Raw genomic sequence first — 27476 nt, 5'->3', positions numbered from 1 at the left:
GCCTAGAAAGGAATGCATTTTTTTTGTGGTCCTAAACTGATACAGGCTATTCACTGACAAAGACTGATGCAAAATGTTGTTTTTTCTAAATTTTGTTATGTGACAACAGAAAATCCCATATCAAAAAATAGAAAGGTGTCAGTCTACTGCAGGAACTCCTTTGGTTTGCTGTCTCCATCTAAAGGACATATGCAGTACTGCCCTCATGTGTATTCAAGATGTTTCTTAAAAATCCATCTTGTGATAAATGTGGACATGCACTGGCTCCATTACCCCTGAGGTGTACCAAAACAACCCAAACCAGAGATAAAGCAGTTTATTTTAATCCATCAAATATAATACTTTTTTAGCCATTGTAAGCACAAAGATTGGTTTTGGTAAATGAATAAAAGGAAAGAAAGATACAGACTTCTTTTATATTAAACATTTAACCTTTTAAAATATGTATACACTGTTGCCTTCTCGAAAGATAAGTCCTAGTCTTGTTCTTGATAACACACTTTTCTCTTCACCATCTATGACCTCCCTACTTGTTTTCATGTTTTCTTTGCTTTTCTTCCTTTGGCATATGAATGCAGGCTTACATGATCTCCATAAGGTATGTAATGGAGATAACGGAGCTGTAATGAAGCCAGCAGTTGTGCGTAGCTTTATGTTTCATTCTGAAGAGATACAGTTTTGATGTGGTTAAAATCTCTCTCTTGTTGTTCTCAAGAACCTGTCTGGTGGGGCTGATCAGCTGCAGTCTCTCTTGGCTGACTTTTTTCTCTCATTTTTTTTCAGATTGTTGAGAGGTGTTTGTGTTCAGTGTCACCTATTGCATCATGGAGCTAAAAAACCAGCCCCGACCAGTTCCTGTCTCGTTAGACAAGGAGTGTCGGACCGCTGAGACAAGTTCACTATAGGGTGACATGAGGAAGACCCCCTCCAGCCAGCACTGTAACAGTGTACCTCCCCCCTGTTGCTGTCCCATCAATAGTAAGACACCCTGTACCAACCAGCAGCTCCAAATTTAGAAACAGAGACACAGGGAGAACTCTGATGTTATTTGAGTATCTGAACTTCATGTCCCATTTATCACACCCTTTCATGCTGTAGTTGCGCAAATTCTATTAATTCAATACATCCTGTTAAATATTTGGGCTTACTTTATTTCAAGACAAAGCCAATTGTTATCTCCTTTATGAGTTGATTATCTATACTTTTCTTTATTTAAATCAGATGAGAAGGCTAGTTTTCGAAGACTTGTTGACTTGTTATTGTTTCCAGGGTACCAAATTACATAGCAAAATTGTAATATTATCGAGGAAGACTCCAGGACATATTGTATATCCAGAGAAAATGAACAAATACAATTAAAAAAATACAATAAAGGAACTTCTGATGGAAAACCATGAATGATTAACCTCTCTGTCAAGACAGTCCCTTTCTCTATTTTTATTTTAAGAATGTTTGCTTATTTAATTCAGTCTGAAAGGAGAATTGGCAGCAATAGTGTCTGCAAATGTCTGAAAGTATTTTATATTGGCTAAATGCAACCATCAACTTGAGCTCCACATGAGATGACAGCAGCTTGGTCATAAATCAAAAGTATGAAAATGGGCCTGATGGTGTGGACAGGTATATGAGACAGGAGACAGATACAGATGTGCCATGTGCAGGAATGCTGTCATGACACTAGTGGTGTAGTTTCCATGATCCCTTAACTATACAGAACATATGTGCTGCAAATCTCTGGTTATATGTGTATAAAAGTAACAACTGATCTGCTTCTTATTCATCATCCCTTCCAGTGAATATGATATCATTTGTTGATTTATTTCGACACACAATAAATGCCACTGTGTTTCCACCCACTCACATACTTACGGGAAGAGGTGGGAGAACTACTCAGATTGTGTACTTGAGTAAAAGTAGAGCTACCAAAGAGCAGGAACAGTCGTTACAAGTAAGAGTCCTGCATTCAAAATCTTACTTAAGTAAAAGTACAACAGTATTGGCATCCAAATATAATTAAAGTACCAAAACTAAAGAAAGTCATTATGCAGATTGGCCCCATTTCAGAATAAGAAAAAAGAAAGCAGGAGAAAAAGTTAATCTGATGAGAATGTCAATTAGGTCACTTCACCAACCGAGTGTCGATGGGGCAGTGATCTCGTGAGCACTTTGATCGGCTTTCTCAACAGGGCACGGCTGCTGCCTTCACGTACAAACCTACTTTTAGCCAGCTTTTTCCTCTCTTCTTTTCCCCCTGTGTAACTGGACTGTATGTTTTAAATAGAACCCATAATCATTTGAAACATTTGATTTGATCAATGTTAATTCATCATAAAAAAACATTAACAAATTGATCAGAGAATAGGCCTACTGTTTTTTGGATGTTGTGTTGAGCCTTCAAAACCAAAGAAATGTTTTCAAAGCAGGATGGTTATTAAACAATGCAAAAATACATTTTAAAATATACAGTATCAACGTTTACAGTTAGTTATTCGTTTCCATAACATAAGGACACTATTTTATTCGAATCACCTAACGATCTGTTTCTCATTTGCGCAGGAATTCTAATTTACGAGGGAAAGTAAACGCATCGTTGCCGTGACTCCTACGTCATCGGTGTTTAAACTGAGAACCTGCTGCAAGTTTAGGACAAGCAGTGTGTTTTCGCTGCTGGACAGTCAAATTCAGGCTGCTATTGCTGTCTTCATTTTAACCAAACCTCCGAACAGTTATTCAGTCTTCGTCCAGGTGATCGTGATTGAAGATGGGCCGCTGACCTATGTCAAAATGAGAGGGCTTGTGTCATTTTTGTCACGTAAATTAAGAATTTCTTGCTAGCGTGCTTACTTCACGTTAAAGTCTGGTTACATTTAATGCCGATTGTCAGCAGATGAATACAGTCAAAAGCTAAGTGACAAAAATCCTGGAAGTTATGTTGACCATAACTTAATTAAGCTTATTATAGTTTCATAACTTCACTAAAGTAGTTAAGTCTAGTGCAGTAGATTACATAAGTAAATTTACTCAAGTATTTACTTTAGGCCTACTTGAGTATTTTATTTATTTTTTGCTACTTAGTAATAGTACCCCACTACAATTCAGAGTTTAATTTAACACCTGATGTGAAATATAAACAAGATTTAAGACTTTTATTACACCTTGAGTAACATCCACAGGCTACCCTGCAGTATACAACATAATAACATTAGCTACACCTTTACAAACTTTGATGAACACATTAATGCATCAGTAATTATAATCAAAGCCTATAATATACATGATTCTGAAATGGACCCAATCTGCATGTTGGATACTTTTAGTATATCTTGTTGATATTACTTTTGTACTTTTACTTGAATAAAATTCTGATTGCAAGACTTTTACTTGTAACAAAGTATTCCTTCACTCTGGTACTTCTACTTTTACTTAAGTATTAAATTAATTCTTCTTCCACTTCTGGAATATAGTGTCAAACTCGTTAAGGCCAATTCTATCCCCCTTACTCTGGGAGTAACTCAATACAGTTGTTGCACACTTACTAACCCTTTTTTCTGTATTTCAGCTCTGCTCAAGGGGAGGAAAGTAGGCTTCAGTGACTTTGTACACAAATGTGTTTCCAGTCAGCAATTCTGCCAACAGTGAGTCAGCCAAAAAGTTGCTTTACTTTTTTACCAAATCTGGTTTTGAACCCTCATGTAACTACTTTTTATTGTATGCCTGATGAAGCCTGGACACCCAGAAACTCCTGCATCGACAGAGGAGGCTGAAAAGTGAGAAGGAGAAAGGAGAGAAGAGAGGCGAGAAGAGAGGCATAGGGGTGAGTACAGGGGTTTTATTTCCAAGACTCGGTTGAGTGTTGACAGGTGGTGAAACAAATACTGACCTCTTGACTCTCCTGACCTTATGTGTCTTTTCTCTCCTCAGACATCAGTGAATACAGAAACTTCACAGTAAATCAGTTTGCCACCTGATGTCAAGTAATAAGTTGTTACAGCAAAAGGTTCTGCTGTTTTTGCTTCACATTAAAAATCAACTCTTTCTGAAGGTAGCAATTTGTTGCCTAACATTTAAAAAAGAAACAGTTATGCTTAAGTTTCCACTATTACAATGAGAATAATGTTTCATTGGTGAGAAATAAAATACATTTTCACAGTTGAAAAATGCGATATGATAGGCCCCTAGAAATCCAAACATATGGCTCACAACACATTTAGTTTTCCTTTGTTGTTTTTACCAGGATGAAACCGTCAGATTTTGACTATCTGAAAGTTATCGGCAAAGGCAGCTTTGGAAAGGTATGTTTTATTTTTACTTTGAAATGCTTGTGTCTGTGAGTTTTCTTGTTGGGAAATAAAATGACACAGCTTAATGGAACAACTCGTACAGGTGCTGCTGGCAAGGCATAGAAAACATGGAGGTTACTATGCTGTCAAAGTGCTGCAGAAACAGATGATTGTCAAGAGGAAAGAGGTAATCCATCCACCCGTCCGTCCATCTGTCCATTCATCTGTTTGTCCGTCCATGTACTTACTGTTTCTGCTTTGTCTGTAGCAGAGGCATGTGATAGTTGAGAGGAGCGTGCTTCTGAAGGGACTACAACATTCATTCCTGGTTGGGCTACACTTTTCTTTCCAGTCACTGAACACGCTCTACTTCGTCCTGGACTATGTTAATGGAGGGGAGGCATGTGTATAACTAGCAGACTCCCTTTGCCAGTAACCAACTGTCTGAAACCCATATATACAGTTAAAATTTCTTTATCTTTAGCATAAAAACGAAAGAAACAGCTGCATATTTCCTATGCCAATGCAATTTACTATTTAGTCAGAAAAGGTTCAAACTCATCAGTTTGTCTGTGGCTTTTCTACCACCTTCAAGGAAAGGGTTCATTTCCTGCTCCCAGGGCTGCTTTCTACGCTGCAGAGATGGCCATGGCACTGGGTTACCTCCACTCTCTCAACATCGTTTACAGGTACAGTGTATATATATATACACACACAAATAGTATGCCATTGTAAAAGGCTCTATTTTACTTGGTTTGACACTTACTCATGTTTGATTTAAACATGCTCCAAATGTTTAATTATTTATGCAGGAAAATCCCAATGAAACATTCAATTTGATAAGAGAACTCTCCATAAAAATCTTATCACTGAAAACATCTATGTCCTCCAAAATCATATTTAAAAATGAACTTTAAAGAATTATTAGTTGTACTGCAATATGAGTTGAAACCAGAAGGGATCATGGAGAGCAAACACCTCTGCCTAGACAATTACTAAAAATGACATGTACTGTATCTATTCCTCTGTTCAGATACACACCAACACTTAATGTTTTATTTTTCCATGGACCATGGACTTCACCTTTTACCAAGTTTCATAAATGATCCAGGCAGTAGGTTTTTCTTAATTTTCCTGAACAACAAGCCAACAGACCAAATTCCAAGTTTTTGCCTCTGTCTTCCAGGGACCTCAAACCAGAGAACATCTTGCTTGACCAGGAGGGTCATGTGATGCTGACTGACTTGGGGCTTTGTAAAGAAGGTGTGGCCGTAAGTGGGATCATGCATACATTCTGTGGGACTCCTGAGTACCTCGCTCCAGAGGTGCTACAAGGCTTCCTGTACAGTCCAGCAGTGGACTGGTGGGGCCTCGGCACTGTGCTGTTTGAGATGCTCTATGGACTGGTAAGTGTGGCATATTAAATCATTTTTTCTTCACATCATCTTCTTAAGCATTTCCTTCACCTCCATGTCCTTTTTCCTGGCCTCCGTTTTACAGCCGTTGCAAAGCAGAGATGTTTGAGAGCATACTTCACGCTCCTCTGCAGGTGTGCAGTGGAGGTGCACAGGCCTCACTGTTAAAGGGGTTGCTGGAAAGAGACGTCTCCAAACGCATAGGGGGAAGCAGTGACCTTGTAAGTCCAATCAAAACATCAAAAACAGAGACGAGCATTGATGAAAATACACACACATTATTGCAGATGGTCTAATTTCACTGTCTGCAGGCGGAGCTGCAGGAACATCCCTTCTTTGCATCAATCAACTGGGACGACCTGCTGGCCAGAAAAGTTAGACCTCCTTTCATCCCGAAAGTGGTAGGTGTGATTCAGAACGAAATGGAAGGCAGTATATTTTGAAAACCAATGCACAGTGTTCCTGAAAGTATTTATTTTTTATTCCTCTCTCCGCTCTAGGCCGGCCCCTGTGATTTCAGTAACATCGACCCTGAGTTCACGCTACAACCTGTCCCTGCCTCTGTGAATGAGTGCCAGTCAACCGGGACCAACGAGGCCTTCCCAGGATTCTCCTTCATGAACCCAGTGGAGTACGTGGCAGCAAAGCCGGGTTCATAACAACGCGAAATCTGGGAGCATGTCTGTTCAAATATTTATTTTTTATGTTTTAAATTATTAAATCGAATTCTATTTTTAAACATTTTAAAGTTATTTAAAGCATTAATTCCTAATTTGAAATAGCCTGGTTACTATTTCACAATTTCTAGCTACCTTATGTGTATTAATATTAAAGAAAAAAACACTCAATCTGCTTTTTTAACATTTATATCTTCATAATACACAGGAAACATGTAGTGCAACTTTCCTGCTCTACCAATCGATTCAAAGCTCACAAAAGTACTGAAAATACTCAACAGGGGGCCTTACCATCCTGCAAAGTAACCGAGGGATTGTGAAAGCAAAACACATAGAAACATCTCCTTGTGGCATTTACATGAAAACAAAAGGAGGCCAGTCGGTTGGCAACAAAGTAGACCCAGCTCTGACCTTAAGCGTGATGGTGAGGAAATCATGTCTTTTCATAGTAACAAAACACATAAGCCCATCACTATGGACAACCTAATTGTGGTCTCCATGATGAGATGTCTGGTCTGATGCTTTCCACCTCACTTCATAAGACTGTTTATGAAAACGTTCGTAGCGTTCTGTCTGTCAGTAGATGCTGAAGGATGTGTAGCTTTGGTCACTTTTACAGGTGAAGTAAGCTATCAGCTGACCATTGCAGATCATCAGAAACAAGCCGCTTCCTGTGGGACATCAAAGAGCATAGAGCATCAGAAGGAATTAAGCTAACAAGGTAAAGGGCCAGTGTGTAGTGTTTAGGGGGATATATTTGCAGAAATGTAATACTATTTTCTAGGTTTTCAGGCTCAGAATGGACAGAAAAAATGTGTTTCTTTAGCATGTTTAAGTTACCTGAAGGCCACTGTAGTTCTCTGACATGCTTGACAAACTGCTGTTACGCCAGGATGTCTTTCCTCCTAAAGTATTGTTATGGTAAGGATTGCCTCAGAGTGTGTCAACAGTCCTGAAAGATACCATGCTCTTTAAAGTGGTTTTGCACTTGGTAGCATGTTACTGCATGCTTTTAATGGAAGTAGTGAGTAGAGGGGTCAGATCTTTCAGTTAGTTAACTGCAAGGCTAGATGGCTACAAATACTACACACAGTTCCTTTTAAATGCAATAACTAACAGATAAGATGCAAGTTTTACCTAAAGCCAGCCACCACTGCCACACCATTGGAAACTCCAACATCACTGCAACATGAAAAAAGAACATGCAGTTTCATTACACGTTTTTTTTTAATAGGTGTGTACCTAGGTAGATATGTTTGTTATATTTCCACTCACCTAGGCTAGTGATAATTACATGCAGAAGTGTGACTGTGAGGGCATAATCCCATACACGCCTCCTCACCACTGCAGCAAACAAAAGGCCACTGCAAAAGTAGGTGAGCTCTAGGGAGAGGAGGTTTACTGAGGAGGACAAACACAGAAAGAATACATTAAGTACAAAAAGGTTGATGGTAATTGTTCATCATAATGGCTGCATTTAGTGTGCTGCTCACCCAAGTATTTGGAGTTGGATTCAGCGGGTTCGGTCTTGAAGTCAAATGGAATCAGTCCGTCAAAATGATCCAACCTAAATGAGAAGGGAAAAATAAACAATAAGCAGGAAAGTATTGTCAGGAATCACAGGAAAGTTAGTTAATCCTCTATAAAATGTGAACACATCTCAGTTCTTATGTTGTCTACCCTGCAACAGGTAAAGGGTGTCTCCAGATAAACACAATGGTGCTGATAAAGTAGCTAAATCTCACCTCTGGAGTCACTAGTGCAAAGGTGAATCTATGGCAAGATACACTGCTATGGGGCCCTATTCAAGTTAATATGTCTGGCCCTGTGCCCCCTGCAGTGTGTGGTAAATCTATGCATCCCATAAACTCTAAATACAAACTGCAGACTACACAAGGCATCATATTTCACCTACAGAACCAGACATACTGCCTGACCTGGTTTCCTATGTGTTATAATTTTGAAAAACACTGTTTCATTTAAGACTATTCACCATGCAGAGACAACATTCAACAATAAGAATGTTCCTGAAGTCTTTACAGTATGATAATGATGCTTTCAAAGGGTGGCATGCCTTTGCGCATGCGTGTGATAGATCCTCACCTGAAGGCACCGAAGCACACACTCCCAATCATGTAAAAAAGAGAGTAAAATATGGCCAGACATAGCAGGAGATTGAAGAGCACGGTCTGTGGGAATGAGGCAGATTCACAATACTCCATGTAATTTGTGTCACAGATATCAACACCCATGTTTTCAACACTAACCTAGAGCTATGCAGACCTACAGTATAGGTTATCTGCAGTAGGAGGCGACTTTATCTGTAGAACCTGACTTTACACTTATGCATATAATATGTATATTATGAAAACAAATAGGCATCGGAAATAAACGTACTGGTCACGTCCGCTTTATCTTTTACTGCACATGATTTAGCATATTCCGTCGAACCCGATTGTTAACAGAGAAATGTTACATATGACACATTCACTGTCCTCTTACCTTTGACTCGACCGCTTTGCTTTTGAATGCCATTTCATGGTTTTTACTTGATGTTATTACAATATAATCCAGGCTGCAGCAGCACGATATACAACCTCGTTAATCCAGTAGAAAAATGGTCTTCTTCTGCCATCTAGCGATGAACACAAGACAAAAAACGCAGCGCCGCAGCTTCTACAGCCGAGCATTGAACTCATTTCACCTCATATCTGGGCGGCCTTTGTTGACTAAAATAAAGACTTTTCTCTCCATATAACTGTTAGCTAACAACGGTATCTATGGTCTTGCAAACTATGACGATTGTGTGTGAAGACGGAGTGTATTTCATCAAAAGTATGGCTAATTCGGCACACAAAATCTGTATCTTTATTACACACCGGAGAAACCATAACCGCCCTATGTGGGAGGGATTGAATACTGCAGGAGGAGATGATGGTTCAATATTAACATCACCGACCCAAAATATACTTTTGATTAATCCTCAAAAACACAGGAAAGAATACACGCCAATAGTAATCCTACTATTTAACTATATGTTTTGGCTGCCACAAAACTATCATCCAGCAATGCAAATTGGATGTGATCCTACACACAATCCGATACATTAGCTTTGTCGATATATAACATTTCGGACAAATGTAACCCTGCAGTAGTAATTTGGCATATAACATTACGGTTTTATTTGGCTAAACTCAGTGTGTGGTGTTTTTATCCTTTCCCGACTTCTTTCAACGTTACTGGATGAGGTAGCTCTCATACGCACCAGCCGACATAACTGTGGATATGTTTTAAGAGTCAAACTAGTGCAACATCTTGTGTTGTAACGTATTTGGGTCGTTTTTTCGGTTAGAAATAGTCACTTCGGTGGATTTCACCGGCCTGAGTGTTTAATCCTACAGTTAGCAGCGCCGTATATAAACTGATAATCGCCTGTGCTTGAACTGCATCTACACAAATCAGCTGTTTTACGGTAGGGTTTACTGTAACACCAGTTAACGACAGGGGAAATCGCTCCTCATCGGTTATGGAATACACTGCGGTCCCCGCGCTCATTGATACACTATCGTACTTGTTTAGGGAATTACTTCTTGTGCAGTTGTGAGCAAAACGGGGATATAAGCTTGAGTCCATCGGTAGTTATCGTTATATCGGCACTGAACTGAGTTGTTGGGCGTGTTATAAGTGTAAACAGGCCTAGTATTGACCACCGATAGTAAACTGAACTTTTCCGAGACCCAAAGTTGTCAGGCAGCGCATGTTGCACGCATGCGCATCCTTCTATCCAGCAGCTCTAAATAAGAGTTAAAACAGAAACGAGGTGAGTTCCACATTTTTAAACAATACTGCCTTTAATACTAATTTATTGTTATTAACATTGGCACACTTTGAAAAAAGCGGCCTTGGTCTTGCGTATTAGTTTACAATATTTCCACTCTGATTTAAGACGGCGAGAATAAATCGTTTTTTTCAAGTTTCTATTGAAGAAATTAATCAAGCAACAATGTTGAAGCTCGTAACAGTAGCGTGATGTTATTGTGCGTATGTGTGATATTGTGCGAAATATTGGTGGTTTGCATTATGCGTTTTTCTCTTGTTATTAACTGGGAAACTTATTTATTACAGATTGTCCTTAGCTGGCTGCATCCAGTCACAATGCTAGGGCTAGCTGTCTAGCAAACCTCAGTTCAATTGAACGGAATGGAGCTAGCTGACTGTTAGCTTCATGTCAGCGCTAGCTAGCAACCTGGGCTGACATTCCGTGACAAGGGGAAAGTGAAGAAAATAACTCGAGTGACGGAAAACACAAAGTCAGGAAATTACACCGCAAGCATTTGCTTTTGTTCGACGTGTAGCAGCTTTGCATGATTTGTTTAAATGGGTAACTTGAGTAATTTACATAGTTTAAACGTGTTGGTGGCCTCTTCCTATGCTCCGCCATTTTGTATAAGACGAATGCTAATCATGGGCGCTCCTACAGACACTTATTAATGGCTAGAATAAAACTGAGGTATCAAGTGCAAAGTCAAACTTAACCAAGATACATTAGCTCAGGCTGTTGTTGACTTTTAACATGCTTATGACCCTACATGCAAACAGAAAATATCATTTTAATTCAGTATTGAACATGCGTCAACAGTAAAACGTTATATCGTAATATCAGTCAGATTAAAACGGTTTTAAGTTTGGCCAGTCAGTGCAAGACACAGTGTTTTCTTGGAAAATGACAAACAAGTGACCCTCTCAGTTGTTAATAACCAGGCAAACAGCCGGTTTTAGGAGATACTGTTAAAACGAAGAAAAGATGAACTTATGTGGTTAACTTCAAGTTAAGACATCTTTCCTCCTGTTTGTCAATAGTCCCGAGGACGGTTCACTATAATGGGTCTGTTTGTGCACGCATTTCGCTCTTAGTTGACCAGCAAAACAATATTATTATTGACTGTTTGTGTGAAATCGAAGTGCATGGTGTCCTGCAAGCCAGCACACAGTCGCCATCTAGCTGTGATGTTGGGTAATGCTGTTTACAAGTGCAGGTACAAACTGCATTCGTAGTTTGGAGCACCTTGTTGGTAAAACCATACAGGAGGGCTGATTCACTGTGATGATCACACACAGTCGGCAAAATAGACGGAAAACAATGGCATAATTTAAGTCATAGTTTTGGACTGAAACTTTATATTCAACCACATTTTAGCATCAGTTGACAGTATATTTAATGTGACTATGTGACTGTTATTATGTTTTTTGCAGGTTGGTCATATCAGAGGAGTGGGAATGACCGACACCCCACCCAGTGATGGCCCCTCCCAGGGAGCTGAGTTTGATATGATGGGTGCCCTGGACTGGAAGGATGGTATTGCCACGCTGCCAGGCAGTGACATCAGGGTATGAGAGAGATTTATGTTCCTGTCGAGGATCATCTCTGAGTGTTTAATGTTTGTGTTTTAGTCTTAGATCACACACCGAATTGTAAGAGCAGAGTTCGGTCTTAAAGCAGAGGCTGGCAACCTTACTTAAGAAAACCACCTCTGTTAACTCTCTAAAAATTAAAAGAAAACCTTAACCTTGAGCGAGAGCTATGTTACGCAGGGCATGCCATATATTTTAGCAGTGTGACTCATCTTTTGGCTGTCCTCTTGTAACTTTATTTATGATGTTTCTGTGATGAGCACACCTGTTACACCTTACTTGTGTCTTTCAGTTCCGCATGACAGAGTTTGGGACTCTTGAGATCGTCACAGACCTGGAGGTCAAAGGTCAGAAGCCAGAGCCTAACCGCAAGGCCTTGGACCCAGCACAGTCTCACACGCCCACTCCTCCACCGGAGGGCCAATCACAGACTGGCAAAGCTGCAGCTTCAGCCAATCAGAGTCAGCCAGGATCGTCTCAAAGTAAAGGTATGATAGCACGTTTAACCCCTAAAAGTATGTTTTTGTAAAGATGTGCAGTTTTTACTTTTAATGCTGGACCCGTCAGTTTCAGCCCTTCTTTATGTTTTGTGTTTTAGCCCCCGGTCCTGTTCTTCTGTCTCTAGAGGAAGGCCCCAGTATGGAGGGCCCCAGTGTGGAGGTTGGTCCCAGTGTGGAGGTTGGCTCTAACGCAGTCATGGGCCCAAACGGGGAGCTGTCAAGGTGCCGGGCCTGTGGTGGCTGTGTTCCCCGGGACGCCCTCCTTCAGGGCAAATTCTGTAGTTCTACTTGTGCCCAGCCCTCCAGCGGCAGGTACAATCACACACTTAATGTCATTTAACGTCTTTGTTGTCTTTAAGATTGCATTTCTTTTTGTTTCAACACCAGACAAATATTTGTTTTATTCAGATCATCTCCAGCAGAAGCAAGGGAGAGTCAAGCAGTTGAGGGTGAGAGGCTGGGGAAACGTGTGCGCAAAAAGAGGAAAATCTATATGGATTCTGGTGATGAAGAGGAAGACAACCAAGAAGAACCTGAGGTAAGGAGCATACATTATTATTCTTTAACCAGTGTTGTTAACTTAGAGCTACAAGCCCCACACGTGTTCAGTGTTTTGCTGTAACTACTGAGGTCTTGCAAAATGTTTCAATGTTGATCATTTATCTCTTCAACTTTAAGATTTCTTTCTGAGATGAATGTATTTGTATGCATGGTCCTTGTGGAAATAAATACATAAATCATAAAAAAATTAACTATTGACAGTTCTGATTTGTGACATATTCTTATATTTGACCTTTTGTAGGAAAAGGCCAAGACGACCAAGGGAAGAAGAGGTGCCAAAATTGCTAAACTGGGTATATACCGCTCAAGATAACATTTCATGTCTTTCATACATTTTTTGAAGTCTTAAAGATGCTGTAAATCTGTACGTGTGACACAACATGAAATGAATGGCACTTGATATTATTATTTTGTTAGGTTCTATAAGTATAATCAGATGACAATGAAATATCTGTATGTCTCATGATTGTGATGGAGGTGCTCATGCTGTACATAAAACTTGAGTGTTTGTGCCCCACCCTCAGTGATTGCACCAGTCAATAAGAAGCGGGCATGGAGCTGGCCGGCTTACTTGGAAGAGGAGAGAGCCATCGCTGCTCCTGTTAAACTATTCAAAGAGGTATTTCCCCCCGTATACACTGGCCAATTTATATATATTTTTACAAACCAGATGGTTTTGTTTATTTTGTCCATAATAAGCCAAATCATGACTCTGCTATGATTGAACATTTGTCTTGCAGCACCAGACATTTCCTCAGAGCAGGAACAGTTTTAAGGTGGGGATGAAGCTGGAGGGGCTGGACCCATCCCACCCCTCTCTGTTCTGTGTACTCTCTGTTGCAGAGGTACGTGTGCTAATACAACACATCTATTTTCATCCCTGTTTATGATGAAAAATCTGACAATCCATTTGCCTTTCAGATCCAAGGCTACAGAGTAAGGCTCCACTTTGATGGTTACCCAGAATGCTACGACTTCTGGGCCAATGCTGACTCGTGGGATATGAAACCAGCTGTTTGGTGTGAGAAGAACGGGCATAAGTTATTGTTGCCGAAAGGTATTCACAAACACACACAGACCGACACATCTAACCGTGATTTACCACTGTGTTTATTTAGTTATTTAGTAAGGAAACCAAACATGTTCCTCCCTCCGACAATGTTAATCACCAACTGTGAGTTTATTAACATACAGTATTGTTAGTCAAAATCACTGCAAAGATAAAACATTCACCAAAACCCCTTTAAATAAGACGATCAATTGAAGGCTCTACTTTTAAACCAGCTTTTTTATTACAGTTTTTTTTACTTAACTTAAAAGATAATGCCCAGATTTTAAGTTAACTAAGCATTGATCAAAGAAACAGCAGGCTGAAGTTAAATACAGTACATAAAACTGTCAAGGACCTTTACGCAGGACAAAGATTAGATTAAAAAATTGCAGTATATTACAAACAACATAACGTGATTTTTGTCCTGTAGGTTGTAAGGACGGAGAGTTTAATTGGAGCATGTATGTGAAGAACTGTAGGGGTCAGCTGGCCCCAAAACACCTTTTCAAAAGCCTCAACACAGTGAGTGAAAACACAGTAAACCCTAAAGCTATCAAACGTTTCTTAAAATCAGTTTTATATGTGTGCTTTATTCTTTGTTTCAGTCTGTGACTCCATCTGGATTCAGAGCAGGGATGAAGCTGGAGGCGATCGACAGGAAAAACCCCTCGTTGATCTGTGTAGCAACCATTGCTGCTGTTGTTGACAACCGGCTGCTCATTCATTTTGATAATTGGGACGACACTTATGATTATTGGTAAGAGTCTGGTTTTTGATTGGGGGAATGGGTATCATCCAAAGCTATCCTGGAGGCCTGCTGTACATTTCAATTCAAGTGAAATCTACGGTAGTTTAGTGTTTCTACAACATCAGCATAGTGACTGGGTTTTCAAGTGTTATATAAAGGAAATCAGGTCTTCACAAGTTTGAAATTGGACAGAAGGTCTGGGAAAGTTGGGCAAACATTAAGATTTACAGAGCTGTACAGCTTGAAAAGTTTAAAATTGGGTGTTTATTGTGTACCTAGTGACCTAGAGGTTGTTTTTTGTAAAGGTGTGACGCTAGCAGTCCGTATATACATCCTGTGGGATACTGTGAAGAGGCTGAGCTAACTCTGACCACCCCAGCTGGTAAGACACAGACCAAGACACACGTGGGTCAGTATAAACTCCTTAAATATACAATAGGGAATGCAGAATCTAACACTGTCAGAAATAAATACTAATATCAATTTTACATTCTGCTGAAATTATTGTTTACTTGTGAAATCAAAACTTGTGTGTGTAGAAAATATTCTGATAGTTCTCAAATATTGTTGCTACTGTCAGAAATAAGTAAATACTGTATATTGAAGCCAATAATAATGAAGTTAAAGTCAGTTCCTGTGGATGTCTTTTGTTTTTGATCCACAGGTCAAAGGTCACGTGACAGACTCTAATGCCTTTAACTCTCTCCCCCCGCAGAATATAAGCAACCTAAAAGTTTCTCATGGGAGAGATACCTGGAGGAGACGAGCACACAGGCGGCTCCCGCTCGGGCTTTCAAACCGGTACAGTTCTCACACGCACAAATAATCATAATATCGACGATCGTGGTCTTTATTGGATCATGTGATTGTTGTTCTGCCTGTGTTTGCAGCGACCTCCACATGGCTTCCAGATCGGGATGAAAGTGGAGGCTGTGGATAGGAGGAACCCCATGCTGATCCGTGTTTCAACCGTAGTGGACACAGAGGACCATCGACTAAAGGTACAAACCGCCTCCTCGTCCGCATCAGGGAAAGTTATTCTAAGATGAAAGAGAAGCGAAATCTATCAGTCGAGAATGTTGTTGTGAACTTATAGTAAATAAAACAATATACTTTGAGGAAGAAGACGGCATGCATTTCCATCAACTGCGACATTGAACCAGAGAAAGTAAAAGACATTCCAGGAGATAGCACAAAGCCACAGTCGGTTCACATTAAATCCCTTTTGCTTTTCCTACACAGTCCAGTATTGTAGATTTTAAATAACAAGAACATGAATTAAATATGCCGTGGATCAATTGCCTGCTCAGCTCCGATTTCAACCCACAGGAGTTAGGATGAATGGCTGCTCAAAAAGCAAAATAAATACATTTAAAGTCAAATAGAAAACATTTGTAACTTATTTAGTATGTGTTTCAACTTCTGTCTAATTTAGCGTACTGCGCTGTCCTCTCATCTAGATTCATTTTGATGGCTGGAGTTCAGAGTACGACTATTGGGTGGAGACGGACTGCCCTGATCTGCACCCTGTAGGATGGTGTCAGAAAACCGGACACCCACTGCAATACCCCAACGGTGAGACTCCCTCCCTCACTCACACACACTTCCTGTCTGTCCTGCCTGAAGTTCAGAGAGGTCAGTCGTAAGGCAGATCCAGAATTGTATCTTAACCAGTTTACCTCCGCCTTCATTTCATTTCTGTATGAAGTCTTTAATGAATTTAAAAATGAAAAATGGTCTTCCTTCAGTTCTTCGCGTAGATTTATGAACATGAATTGTCTGTGTGTATATATTTCAGGCTCCACTGAGTTAGTGACCGCCCCGGGACAAGGATGTCCTACCCCAGGATGCAACGGGGTTGGCCACATCAGAGGACCTCGCTATGGGACACACTACACGTTAGTAGCACATTCTCAGTATTGTGATTCATTTATTTTGTTGCTGTTTTTTTCTCATTGCTTTTCAATCTTCATATGAACTTATTTTCCAAATCACTTGCTTGATGCTGAATTTATTATATTCTATGTTCTTCTTTTCTGTTTTTTTAGAATCTAGATCATTTCTACTTGTGTGGGCTGCCTGTAGTTTAAATGTGTTGCTTGTTTGTGTGTGTGTGTGGGAGTTTTGAGTCTTTAAGGTGATACTTTTTCAGCCTATTAACAGTTTAATTGCAGAGCATGAAAACAGTGGGGGTTGTTTTGGACCTGGTTAGAGTTTGTGTGTGTTTTGTGTGTGCAGTGAAGTGAGCTGTCCCTACTCGGATGTTAATCTGAACAAAGAGGGCTTGCTGCCAGATCGCCTCAGCGGAGAACGGCCCGTCGCCCTCAGTGGACCTCATCCACGTGGGCGACGTCCGGACCCTCCCACAAACACTACGACGCAGACCTCCACAACCTCAGAACAGCCCGAAGGATCTGAAGACCCTCAGAACAGGTTAGCAGCTGTCACTCTAAAAGCACAGAAGGTACACACCTCAAAGGGACAGATAAACCCTCCCAAAAAAAGAGAAGAAAGAAAAACGTCCCTACAGGAAACTGCTCTCAAAAATCGATGGAGAGTGTGTATCATACAAAGAAAACCGGTCCAGATTTCTGTAAAGAGACGCTTTAAGTTGTTTTATTTTATTTGGCGCTTTGAGTGCCATCTAGCTCCGTGTTATTTGATGAAGGCAGGCATCTCTTCTTTTGAAATAATTATCAGGACTGATAAATAGTCCTCCAGGTAGGAGCTAAAATATGTTTTTTGGGGAAAACTGTTCCTTTTTAAAATAGAACTTCTTTTATTGTTTGACATGCAACTCTATCCAGCTGTCTGTATCTGAGATCGGGTTATGTGTGTTGCTAGGAAACCGGTGACAGTGGAAGCTGAGCGTTTGGGACGTATTGCTCAGCCGGAGCCAGCAGGTGGAGCCATCGAGCAGAGCCACAATGGAACAAGGCCTAAACGGTACCCCCACATCAGGCTGTGCTGCTGTAGTGTATGGTAAAAGATGTTCTCCTGTGAGACTGAGAGTTTTTATGTCTTTTCAGAACTGCTCCCGTTCCCAAATACTTGAAAATGCACTACGTCAAAGAGGAGATCGGCCACGGTAAAGGTGCGTGTGAATGTGAAAATGAGACGTGATAAATCATGTAAATCAGCACCTCACTCCCACTCACTGCTGCCCTTCCTCCCACCCCCTCTCTCTCTCCGCAGCCTCTCCAGATGCCATCTCTCTCCAGCAGGCCCTCCACGAGTCAGTGTTCTCCCCCGGCCTCTCCGCCTCCCCCCCTCACCGGGTGGCTCTCTGCTGGGACAAACACTGCCAGCTGCTGCCTGAGGTCCTGGGGCTGACTGCCAAGAGAGTGGCCACTTGGAGCGCAGAGGAGGTCGGACATGCTTACACACTCGCACGGCGCCAACACATGAGAGGCAGACATGCTCCTCTTTCACTCACCCAACATGAAGGCAGCTAGTTGTTCAGAGAAGCTGCGCATGAATATTCAAACAGAGCCTTTCTGATACCGAGATGGTGCTCGCTTTCCGCCTGTCAGTTCCATAAAGGCAGGCAAGCCACTCTGATTTATAGTAGGGCTGTACCGAGAAGTTTGAAGCTGGGAACAGAATTCATTTTAATATTTTGCACGTCTATTGATTCTGCTCTGACATTATCTCGGCACAGTTGCAGTTTAAAAAGAAGACACACAAAATGACACAATTATTTGTAATATAGTGTTTGTAGGATTAGATTCCAGCGGTTGGTTTCAGACTCATGTGATACACACATTTCCAATAACTAACTCACCGCCATTTTCAGACAACAGTTGGCTGACCTGCTTGGCCCAAAAAAGGGTGGCATATACCTGTGTGAACAAGGATACTAAATACATTTGTGAAGACATTCTCAACTTCGTTCGAAACCATCGACAAACGCTTTGAATGTCATGAGAGAAAACATTTAAAATGATGTTTGGTAAAGCTTTTGTTTTTCTAGGTTACGATTATTTTTTTACATTTTTGCTTTTGACAGCATTTCTGTAGCACTGTGCTGAAATGTATTTCCCTTTTTCTCATCAGGTCGCCACATTTGTCAAAGGTCTACCAGGATGTAAAGAACACGCTGCTACATTTAAAACAGAGGTAAGCAACCGACGGACAAACATCATACCACGATTCAACTTCATATATCGTTCATAATCAATAAAGTAAAGTCAGTTTATATTATTATTACTTTATTTTAAATTAAAAAGACCAATATGTCCTTAAATTGTTAGCTGTTTTAGGATTTGTGCTATCATTTCCGGCTTTTAGTTTAGTAGATAGATGCTAAAACCCCTAACCCGTACACGGGGCACACACAGGTGGCAGCAATAAGCACTTACTTAATGAATTCAATGTTTATGCCTGGCGCCACCTGTGTGTATCTCAATGTCTGACATAAAGCAGATGGAAAAAGGGTCTGAAATATCAACCATGTTGAATCATATTTTTGTCGTACCAGTGTGCAAACTCTTTGGTTTCCTTATTAGTCTGTTTGCCTCGCAGCTCTGCGTAATGTATACAGTTCGCTGCTCTTACATTTGCTTAAGAACTCATCCCTGAAATTCCCTTTGATCTCATGTCTTCTGATAGCCAATACTTTTAGTCAAACGGTGCAATCCTTTATTGTCAGAATGAATTGACTTAACATGAATTGATCATTAAGCCCATTATGGTGACGTGTAGAGCTTGAGTTTTATACTGATGTTCATTAAAGCCCAATAAATTATTCCCATAGCATTTATTACTAAGAAAATTCATTAAAGTCAATGAGTTTTCAGATGATGATAAAGTCATTAAAAAATCATGTGTGAATAAAGGAACCATGCTGCCGCTGCAGAGCCAGATATTGATCTGTTGGTAGAGACCGTAAACACAGTTGAAAGGGATTATATAGCACATTCACCAGGTGGCGAGAAACACAATAATAACTGAGTTCTTCTTGTTTTAATGATGGTTATATTTACCAGCAGCTTCAGTTAAAACGAGTCTGGATTAATCTGTAAAAACTCAGCAAACTTATATTTCCTTTCCCTTTTAGCAAGTAGATGGCGAGGCCTTCCTGCTGCTCACCCAGGCGGACATCGTCAAGATTCTGTCCATCAAGTTAGGACCCGCCCTGAAGATCTTCAACTCCATCCTGATGTTGAAGAACGCAGACGAAGAGTAGAAACTCTAGAGACTGAAGAGGAGTCACTCCCTCTCTACCGGCCCTGGTTTCATCGACACTCAGCTATGAAGACTTTTGATCAAATCAGCTGCAACAGGTTGTGTCTGTCGAGCTCTGCAACAGAGACAGAAGTGGAAGCCATCATCTCAGAAAAACGTCCACCCCCCCCCCCTCTCTCCATGATGGACAGTACTGATCAGCCTGAGGGAGAGTTCTCCTCCATACTTTAAGTTTCTTGATCTCTATCGTGTTTGTTTACTGAATCATTCAAAAAAGAACTACAGGCACCTTCAATGCTTCTTAACATTGTACAGTTTTTGAATTGGATTTAGTGTTGCATTATTGAACTGCGATGGTGCTTGGGCGAAGAGCAGATGGAACGAGAGCGTTTGCGCTTTGTTGCATTTACTTGGCAACAGTTTTTCTTTCTTTTCTTAAAGCTGCAAAATACAATCGTGAGGTGGCGAGAGGTTTTTAAAATGTGAAACCTAGTGGAGCAGAAGCACTATGTAGTTCAGCCGGTCTCCTCTAGATGGAGAACGTGGGCAACTCCACAGGCCCCGAAGGCGAGACAGTTTGATTAGATTGGAGTTGGCTGAAGCTCAGATTGAAAGGGGGATGGTAGAGACTTTGTGTGTTTGTGTGTTCAGATGTGAGAGTGTTTGAGAAATGAGGGTGTAATTCCCCATCAGCCCACGTGTGCTTTTCTGGTCAGAGGATTGTTTTGTGACAAGCATGGCTAAGGGCTAAATGTTAGATCTTGCAGTTTAAATAGGAACAAGACAACGAACCAGCTCTCTCTCCATCTCCTTTGTTTGTTAATGGGAACGGCACATGAAAATGAATGTTTAAAAAACAGCTGTTTTGTTGATATTATCTTGTTTATTTTCATTCATATTGTAAATAGTATACAGCTACAAACGGACTGTCCTCGCTCCATAACAGTTTACTCCTGCTTGGTTATGCAAAGGCTTAACATCTGTCCACGAGGGAAAGACGTTGTGACAGTGGAACATACGAGCCTCAATTCATACAAAGACTTTGAGAAAAAAAGAAACATAACAAACATGATCAGTGTCTTTGTAAATCAGCGTGTACTTCACCGAGTTGGAATGTGGACATCAAGCAACTGTTTATATGCGAACGGCTTTTATTTATGTATTCTAATTTAAAGGGCAATGGTACGCTGTTTTTGGCTCCGAGGTAAGCTGTGTCTCTGACGGAAAGTGTGTGAATGGTTGAAAATAAATGATATGCACACTGTCTGCTGTCCTCATTCAACCTCTGTCACCTTACCACACACATCGCACTAAACCGGTCTTTATCGCTGCATTTCTGTTCTTAATTATTCACAGGAGGGGAAAACACATTCCCTCAAGTACTTAAGGCATTTTTGAGGTAACGTAGTTTGACAAAACAAACTTCACTTAGGTGTATCTACTAGCTTTTGTTCCAGTTTATTTATCAGTAGCTGTTAAACTTTAAGTGATGACACTTTTCGGAAATCTGTGTCGGCTTAAAAGTTAAGTTTCAAAACAAGTTTTATAAAGAAAAACTTACTTGCACTTTATTTTGGTATTTTCCTTTTATTCTAGTTAATACTTTATTTTCAGAGAGAAATACTGCACGTTTCCTCCACTAATTACTTGTCGGGGCTACAAGCAACTCTTAAAATGAATATTTCATTCTTATCCAGTTGTTCCCAACCGGTTTGGTTCAGGTGTCCTTTCAAACCAACAGAGTCTGGTTCCCTCTCTAAACTTCTCAGGTGGTTTCATTTACATAATTGTTTGAAGAAGAAAAAGGACTTGAGGACTTGCTTTTTATTCTTTCTTAATACATTAATCATCCCATGATGATGATGTACTGTATGACCCTTAAGATGTGGCTTGAGCCTGAAGTTGTTAAAACTAGCTCTTACTCCATTAACTAGAAAAGTGAAATGCTTCTTACTCATTAATAACAATCTATGTAATGAGTCCCTGGGCATGTACTGTGCTAAAATAAATAGCTTCAAGTGTTTTGGCCTACGTTTTCCATGAAATGACAGTTAGTTGGCCTTTCGTCAAGACAGGATGTTGCCATATGGCCTCAAAGTGGAAACTGTCTGGTTCTGTTTTGCTCACACATGACCCACATGCGCATCGGGCAGAACACATCACAGCTCACCCTCAAACCACCAGGCTGTGTATTGCCTACACCTGACCAATAGGAAAGCCTAAACCACCTCAATGCAGGCCGGTGGCTCAGCTGTGTCTACTGGCTGATACGACACCTGTTGCCATTGCCGAAAACTGTGGCCCAGTAACATGTGCGTTAGGATGTGGTAAACTAATTCTGCTATAAACCTACATTGCACTCTTAAAAAACCTTGCCAGACTCAGTTAAAAGTGAACATCTCTTTCAAAAACGTCTGTTATTTCACCACCTGTCACCATCAAGTCAAACACGAGTCCACCTTTTGCTGAGTGTTGGTGCAAGAGTAATGCAATTCAGCGAAATAGCATTTTGCTTTTCAGAAATTACAGAAGTGTTGTCCATTGGGTTTGGTTCTTTAAAAACAGTTATTTCAATCTCAACCACAATCTTTTGTTTGTGTTTGAATGGCCAGTTATTTAGTTTGACATGGTTTTTGTTTTTAATGTTCACGTTTCACTTTTGTACAGTTAGGCACATCTGATGATGCCTATTTAACCCCGGCTGATTTCATTAGAAATGTTTTGGAAAACATAAGTGGCCCGCACTGTTTGCATATCTGGGAAGTGAGAACCAAAAACACAGCCGCCAATCAAGCTAATGGCCAAAGGCGCCACAAAAGAGAAATAACGGGAGAGCTTCAACACTGTAACTTTAAGAAGTAGAAAAAGAAATAATTAGAGCAGAGTCAAAGGTTTATATTTGTAAGTCAAAACTTGACTTCTACTTTAGCCACAATGCACGACAACCGCTAACAGTTCAGTCAGACCTGTGGCTGTGTTAAGCTAGTAGCGGCTAATGTAGCCTAACGCATAGGCCTTACACAGATAGGAGAGTTCTTAAGAGATCCGGAAATTTCTCCTCTTTCTCATTTTGTTTCATTTTTTAACTTGTAATCTTTCGCCTCAGTCGACACTGCCTTAAGTGACATCACAAGGCAATTTCAGGAACATTTACTGCATGCAGCCACAAAAGGTATTTGACCACCTTTTTTCCGGGCAAGCAGTAAATCAATTTGATTTATCACATGACATTTTACAAGGTGTAACTCCAGTGAAAAGCACTTTACAATCTGTGGAGTTCCCCTTTAAGACATGACACGTTTATTTAAATAGCAGCAAGGCAGTTCAAAGCGCTTTACATAAATCATTCAAAGCATTGAGACAAAGAGCAAAAGAAACACATGAACAGAAGACACATTTAAATACGAGTCATTAAAGAGCCTAGAGAATAGGAAACAGAGCCAAAATAGAACACAGTTTGTATAAAACGCATAAACAAATGTTACATCACAGTGAAATAATTATGTGAAGCAAACATCTGCTTACATCTGCTAATTGATTTTCATAGAATAAATGATTAAACCGAGATTACAATGGTTGCTGTAGAGCTAGAAAATAAAAATGAGCATTATGTATTTGAAAAGAAATCGTTGGAGACCTAAGTGTGTTCCTTTGATTGAGAAAATTCATTTCTGGTTACATTTGATGCATTTACTCTACATATTTCAGGTTTCTGCCAGGGGGAAGGATCTCACTGTTTGGTGATCACTAAGAATAACCAGGCTCACCGTGGGACTGGCCTGGACCAGCCTCACATTCCCACGACCCCTCCTCTACTCACAGAGACAAATGAAAACACAGGCTGCAGAGGCGCTCCGGCAGAGAGGCGCAGGGAGGCGTGCAGAGCGGCTTGCACCACTTTTAGTAACACTGTTTTTTTACTATAAAAGCTTCATTTCTGGCTCCGCAGTGCGCGCTGTTGCACTGCTCACGGGCACACGGTATGGAAAACGTCGTAATGTGAGGAGAGAAACCCGGGGAAAGTCAGTATTTCACGAACGGAGAGGGAGGAATATCGAAACTCAGTGTTTGTTTGATTTTTGATCATGCCGAAGAGCCCTTTTCTGCTTCGGATTTACCTCCAAGACAAGGCAAGTACCCTGTCAGATTTTGACTGCGTTAAAGTAACCGGACAGCGATCTGCAGTGAATTATAGACAGCAACATGGATTATAATATAACATTAAAGATGCATGCGTAAAAGCACTTATAAAACAGCAATTTGTCATCTTGCGTCCTGTTGAATCACCCGTAGTGTTCACTCGCTTCGGGGTAAACGGAATCATGAGTTCAGATGAAGCAATAACCCAACTAATGTGCGTCTTTATTTGTGACTGCAGTGAGATTGTTAACTCATATCACGAAATCCTGAAAGGGGTCAGTCATTTTTATTCCCATGATGATGGTGATGAAGGTTTGATAGCAGTTCAGCCCGGGTTCAGAGAAGCTGTGTGACTCCACAGAGACACTGGAGGAGCCACATGTCTTATTAAAGCTGCTACTTCCTGTTGTCTGCACTGCAGAGTCAACCAGCTTCTCCCAAACACCTCATGTGCTCTCCCTTTGGGGCTACATGCAACACTTTGTGACTTAATTCTTTTATCCTCCGTGTTCTATTCAGTGTGAAGCAAGAGGATGACAGCAGCAAGTCCTCCCTGCAGCCCCACCTCCTCCCTCTCCTCCCTCTCCTCACCTGGTTGCCTCCCAGCATGCCGCAGACACCTGAAGAAAGGCAAAGCCCTCCACACCACCCTTCCCCTGCGCTCAGCCCCAGGCGTGTGGCTCCTGCTTGGTGTGGTGGTGGTTCTGGTGGGCATGGCTGTCGCGGTGGCGGGCTACGTGTCTTCGGCACCAAAGCCTGTGGTTGGCGGGCGCGGCAGCACCCACATTGAGAGGATGAAGCTGGCCGGGCCCGTTGTCATGGGTGTGGGCCTATTCATCTTCATCTGTGCCGCCACGCTGCTGTACGAGAACCGGGATCTCGAAGAAGTCCTCAGACGGGGGACGTCTGACGACCTTGAGGATCTCAAGGGGGGAGAGAGCTGGGAGGATTCGCAGGAGCAGCCCAGTTTCGGCTGTCAGCAGTGGGAGGAGAAAGAGGGGGAGCAGTGGGCCGCTCCGACCCACACACTCCCCCTCTCGAACCAGAACTGTGGGTCGCCTCACAGGAACACACACACCTTCAGCGGCAGGCCGTCATCGCCGCCTCCTCCGGATGCGGGAGATAGAGAGGAGGAGGATGAGGAGATGGAAGGAAGATCAACCCTTCTGGCCCAAGTTCTCCACCACAAGGAGCCAACTCCTCACCCTCCCTCCCCCTGCCCGTCCATCTCCCACTCCTCAGTGTACTCAGACTCTTGCAACTCCAGTGAAATCAACTTCAACATACGGACAGGCCTTCCTCAACACTGAGCTTCTTCCTCATAAAATTTGCATGATGAGATTCATTTTGGAGGTTTCACGTGCAGACACACACTTAAGACGGGACTTTGCTGTCTTCAATACACAGATGAAATGTTTGGTGGTATGTTTTAGTGCCTCCGAATGGCGCAGTGGGTCTGAGTCACTGTCTGTGAAGGGTGTTTTTGTCCTACATCGTTCTCTGACTCACCCACGTTTGAAAGATTCGGAGCTGTGGTGTTTGATGTCAACTCGCCATCTTGTTGTCTTTGAACTCACCCATGCCTCAAATCCCCAAAAGCCACTGCTTGTTTGACCATATTTGGACCTGAGGAGCATTGCTGAAAACTTATTTAGGTGCTGCACTGGGAGTCGGACCAACTGACACACTTGCAGAGGAACTACATTTACTCACTCGAGAGGTTTTGGTTAAGAGGATGAGCCCGATTAGGTTTTAAATGACTCTTTATCTAATATCACACATACTGTAATCTAGTCTTTATCTGAGGAAATTGTGTGTCTGTGTAAACAAGAGAAGTACACAAGGCCACACTCCTCTCACTCGACACCTACAGCCCCGCTATAAATACCAGCTGCTGCACTGTACACATGCAACTTTCAGTGCTTCACTGTAATTCAACTTTTGTTTTGTATTCATAGTGTTAGCTGCTCAGTTTTTTTCCCTTTTCTCGAGGGTGGTGAGGCGAGATCTTAAAGAATGTCAATCAGATGGTGGATAGAAAAGAAAAGAGCAATGACTGGAAAAAAAGAGAGGCTGACGCAGTTTAACTGAGAAAAGCGGTCCTGTGAGTCGTGTAACTGAAGCCTCACACTCCCACCATCCCAACCTTTCATCTCCTCTCGCTTCATCATCAGATTCCTACGCTTTATTCAAATACCCCATCCGCCAGCTCAATCCTTGGCTTCTGGAAAATAGAGCAAAACACAATGTAGAGGGAAATGCTTTTTTGGGTCCAATTAAGCAAAAGTCTGAGAGGTAAATGGGGTAGGATTTTAATTATCGCCAGCGTTTTCTCCCCCAGCCTCTAATTACACAGGGGATCAGTCTGAAGGTTTTTATAGGTTCTTCAGGACTGCAGAGTATTTCCTTGTTGTTCTGGCCCATGCTGGGATCCTGCCATCCAGATGACGACTGAGACCGAAGCTTACAGTAATTTGCAGCTACACATTTCCCTGAAAGCAGCACCCATCTCCCTCTCACACACAGGGTTCATGTCAGTACATTATGCTGTTTTCAGATGCTGGGTGTATATTTCAGTGGCAGGTATGAGTCGGGGAGATGTGTCTGAATCCTGCAACAGGCTGCAGGCTCCTTCTCGCTCTCCTCACTCTCACACATACACGAGTCCTTCTCACTGTGAGAGATGCTCTGATGTGTTTACATTCAGGAGGGAATCCTGCAGGATGTCAGAGCTGCAACCAAAGTCCATTAACCATGAATTTGCAGCTTGTTTTCTGATTATCATGACATATTTTTTTGTCTACACTTATTGGCCACTTTATAAGTTACATATAGTTGAAATGCAGTTTCATTGGACATTACTGCAATAAATCAAACTTTTATCAGGGTTATTATGTTGTTTTTTGTTGAAATTGTTTTCAAGAGGTCAATTATTCAAGTCATTTTGCATGCTACAGTGTTTCTATTATTGTGTCCAGCCCATTTCTATCAATGACGGTAGGCTAGGTAGGACTCCATGTCTGCATAATGCAATATTGTTCAACTACACCACAAACTACACCCTCCAAAAGTATCATCTTTAAATTGCTTTATATTTGATTAACCATTTCTGCTGTCAGTAGCAAGAATAGTTTGTCCGCATACATGTTGTATTTATTTTTATTTAGAGGCATCATTCCTCTTTCAGTCGGTCACTAAACTGACCAGAGGAAAGGTAACATCCTCACACACAAGCAGATAGTCCTGCGGCAACACAGATTTCAAGAAATCATTGAGGTTTCTCCTCTGTGCTTGTACAACACTGACGTTACATAACTCAGCAAGACATTTTTTCCCTTTTTTTTTTTGCTGCATTGAGAATATAGCTGAGTTAAATCCTCCTTAGATAGGTTATTGTGTTTGTGTATATACATAAAAAGGCAGATGGACCGTGGGCTGTAAGCTGCTTAACCCTGCACCGACTCAGGACACATGTAATTTATCCGTTCCTCAAGAGAGATAGAGA

At 41.3% G+C, this 27476-nt stretch overlaps 4 protein-coding genes across 10 annotated transcripts; 3 read left to right on the top strand and 1 right to left on the bottom strand.

Moving 5' to 3' along the window:
* Positions 1 to 584: 584 nt before the first annotated feature.
* sgk2b (serum/glucocorticoid regulated kinase 2b) lies at positions 585 to 6543 on the top strand. Its single transcript, XM_063879099.1, has 13 exons — positions 585 to 598; positions 2646 to 2812; positions 3560 to 3635; positions 3724 to 3814; positions 3922 to 3947; positions 4235 to 4292; positions 4384 to 4467; positions 4549 to 4684; positions 4846 to 4969; positions 5467 to 5685; positions 5766 to 5916; positions 6007 to 6096; positions 6196 to 6543. Exons 1-13 carry the CDS (start codon positions 585 to 587, stop codon positions 6352 to 6354), a joined length of 1395 nt encoding a protein of 464 aa, XP_063735169.1. The 3' UTR covers positions 6355 to 6543.
* On the bottom strand, positions 3898 to 9233 carry LOC134862446 (putative transmembrane protein 244). 3 transcript variants are annotated; one of them, XR_010165512.1, is made up of 7 exons: positions 8875 to 9233; positions 8476 to 8561; positions 7866 to 7939; positions 7648 to 7773; positions 7510 to 7554; positions 7213 to 7324; positions 3898 to 7043 (listed from the first exon to the last, which is right to left on the bottom strand). XR_010165512.1 is itself a non-coding variant. In XM_063880388.1 (6 exons), the coding sequence occupies exons 1-6, from the start codon at positions 8905 to 8907 to the stop codon at positions 6949 to 6951; spliced, it is 459 nt and encodes a 152-aa protein (XP_063736458.1). In that variant the 5' UTR covers positions 8908 to 9228; the 3' UTR covers positions 3901 to 6948. The 3 variants fall into 3 exon arrangements, 2 of the variants coding, with proteins under 2 accessions (XP_063736459.1, XP_063736458.1); XM_063880388.1 differs by lacking the exon at positions 7213 to 7324 and having other exon boundaries at positions 3901 to 7043; positions 8875 to 9228; XM_063880389.1 differs by lacking the exons at positions 7213 to 7324; positions 8476 to 8561.
* A 652-nt stretch (positions 9234 to 9885) lies between these two features.
* l3mbtl1b (L3MBTL histone methyl-lysine binding protein 1b) lies at positions 9886 to 21095 on the top strand. Of its 5 annotated transcripts, none has more exons than XM_063879942.1 (22): positions 9886 to 10192; positions 11626 to 11760; positions 12077 to 12272; positions 12410 to 12596; positions 12693 to 12822; positions 13087 to 13138; positions 13370 to 13464; positions 13586 to 13690; positions 13767 to 13902; positions 14327 to 14418; positions 14502 to 14653; positions 14950 to 15026; positions 15360 to 15445; positions 15535 to 15645; positions 16105 to 16219; positions 16443 to 16542; positions 16883 to 17077; positions 17489 to 17590; positions 17674 to 17738; positions 17840 to 18012; positions 18701 to 18763; positions 19704 to 21095. In XM_063879942.1, exons 2-22 carry the CDS (start codon positions 11650 to 11652, stop codon positions 19830 to 19832), a joined length of 2472 nt encoding a protein of 823 aa, XP_063736012.1. In that variant the 5' UTR covers positions 9886 to 10192; positions 11626 to 11649; the 3' UTR covers positions 19833 to 21095. The 5 variants fall into 5 exon arrangements, with proteins under 5 accessions (XP_063736012.1, XP_063736010.1, XP_063736011.1 ...); XM_063879940.1 differs by having other exon boundaries at positions 9889 to 10192; positions 14950 to 15053; XM_063879941.1 differs by having other exon boundaries at positions 9889 to 10192; positions 12383 to 12596.
* A 2610-nt stretch (positions 21096 to 23705) lies between these two features.
* On the top strand, positions 23706 to 26846 carry LOC134862035 (uncharacterized). Its single transcript, XM_063879695.1, has 2 exons — positions 23706 to 23961; positions 24491 to 26846. Exon 2 carries the CDS (start codon positions 24505 to 24507, stop codon positions 25279 to 25281), a length of 777 nt encoding a protein of 258 aa, XP_063735765.1. The 5' UTR covers positions 23706 to 23961; positions 24491 to 24504; the 3' UTR covers positions 25282 to 26846.
* Positions 26847 to 27476: the final 630 nt, after the last annotated feature.

Source organism: Eleginops maclovinus, chromosome 3, assembly GCF_036324505.1.
Source record: "Eleginops maclovinus isolate JMC-PN-2008 ecotype Puerto Natales chromosome 3, JC_Emac_rtc_rv5, whole genome shotgun sequence".
Classification (NCBI taxonomy): Eukaryota; Metazoa; Chordata; class Actinopteri; order Perciformes; family Eleginopidae; genus Eleginops; species Eleginops maclovinus.
The sequence above is the reverse complement of the archived record's forward strand: the minus strand, read 5'-3'. Positions and strand labels throughout refer to the sequence as shown.

Coding starts and splice junctions, on each gene's coding strand:
- sgk2b (XM_063879099.1), top strand. Junction 4,468..4,548: donor TGATTGTCAAGAGGAAAGAG/GTAATCCATCCA, acceptor CTTTGTCTGTAG/CAGAGGCATGTGATAGTTGA. Junction 6,097..6,195: donor CTCCTTTCATCCCGAAAGTG/GTAGGTGTGATT, acceptor TCTCCGCTCTAG/GCCGGCCCCTGTGATTTCAG.
- LOC134862446 (XM_063880388.1), bottom strand. CDS start 8,907: ATGGCATTCAAAAGCAAAGCGGTCGAGTCAAAG. Junction 7,774..7,865: donor ATCCAACTCCAAATACTTGG/GTGAGCAGCACA, acceptor TGTCCTCCTCAG/TAAACCTCCTCTCCCTAGAG. Junction 7,044..7,509: donor GCAGTGGTGGCTGGCTTTAG/GTAAAACTTGCA, acceptor GATGTCCCACAG/GAAGCGGCTTGTTTCTGATG.
- l3mbtl1b (XM_063879938.1), top strand. CDS start 11,650: ATGACCGACACCCCACCCAGTGATGGCCCCTCCCAGGGAGCTGAGTTT. Junction 17,739..17,839: donor GGAGATCGGCCACGGTAAAG/GTGCGTGTGAAT, acceptor CTCTCTCCGCAG/CCTCTCCAGATGCCATCTCT. Junction 18,013..18,700: donor CCACTTGGAGCGCAGAGGAG/GTCGGACATGCT, acceptor TTTTCTCATCAG/GTCGCCACATTTGTCAAAGG.
- LOC134862035 (XM_063879695.1), top strand. CDS start 24,505: ATGACAGCAGCAAGTCCTCCCTGCAGCCCCACCTCCTCCCTCTCCTCC.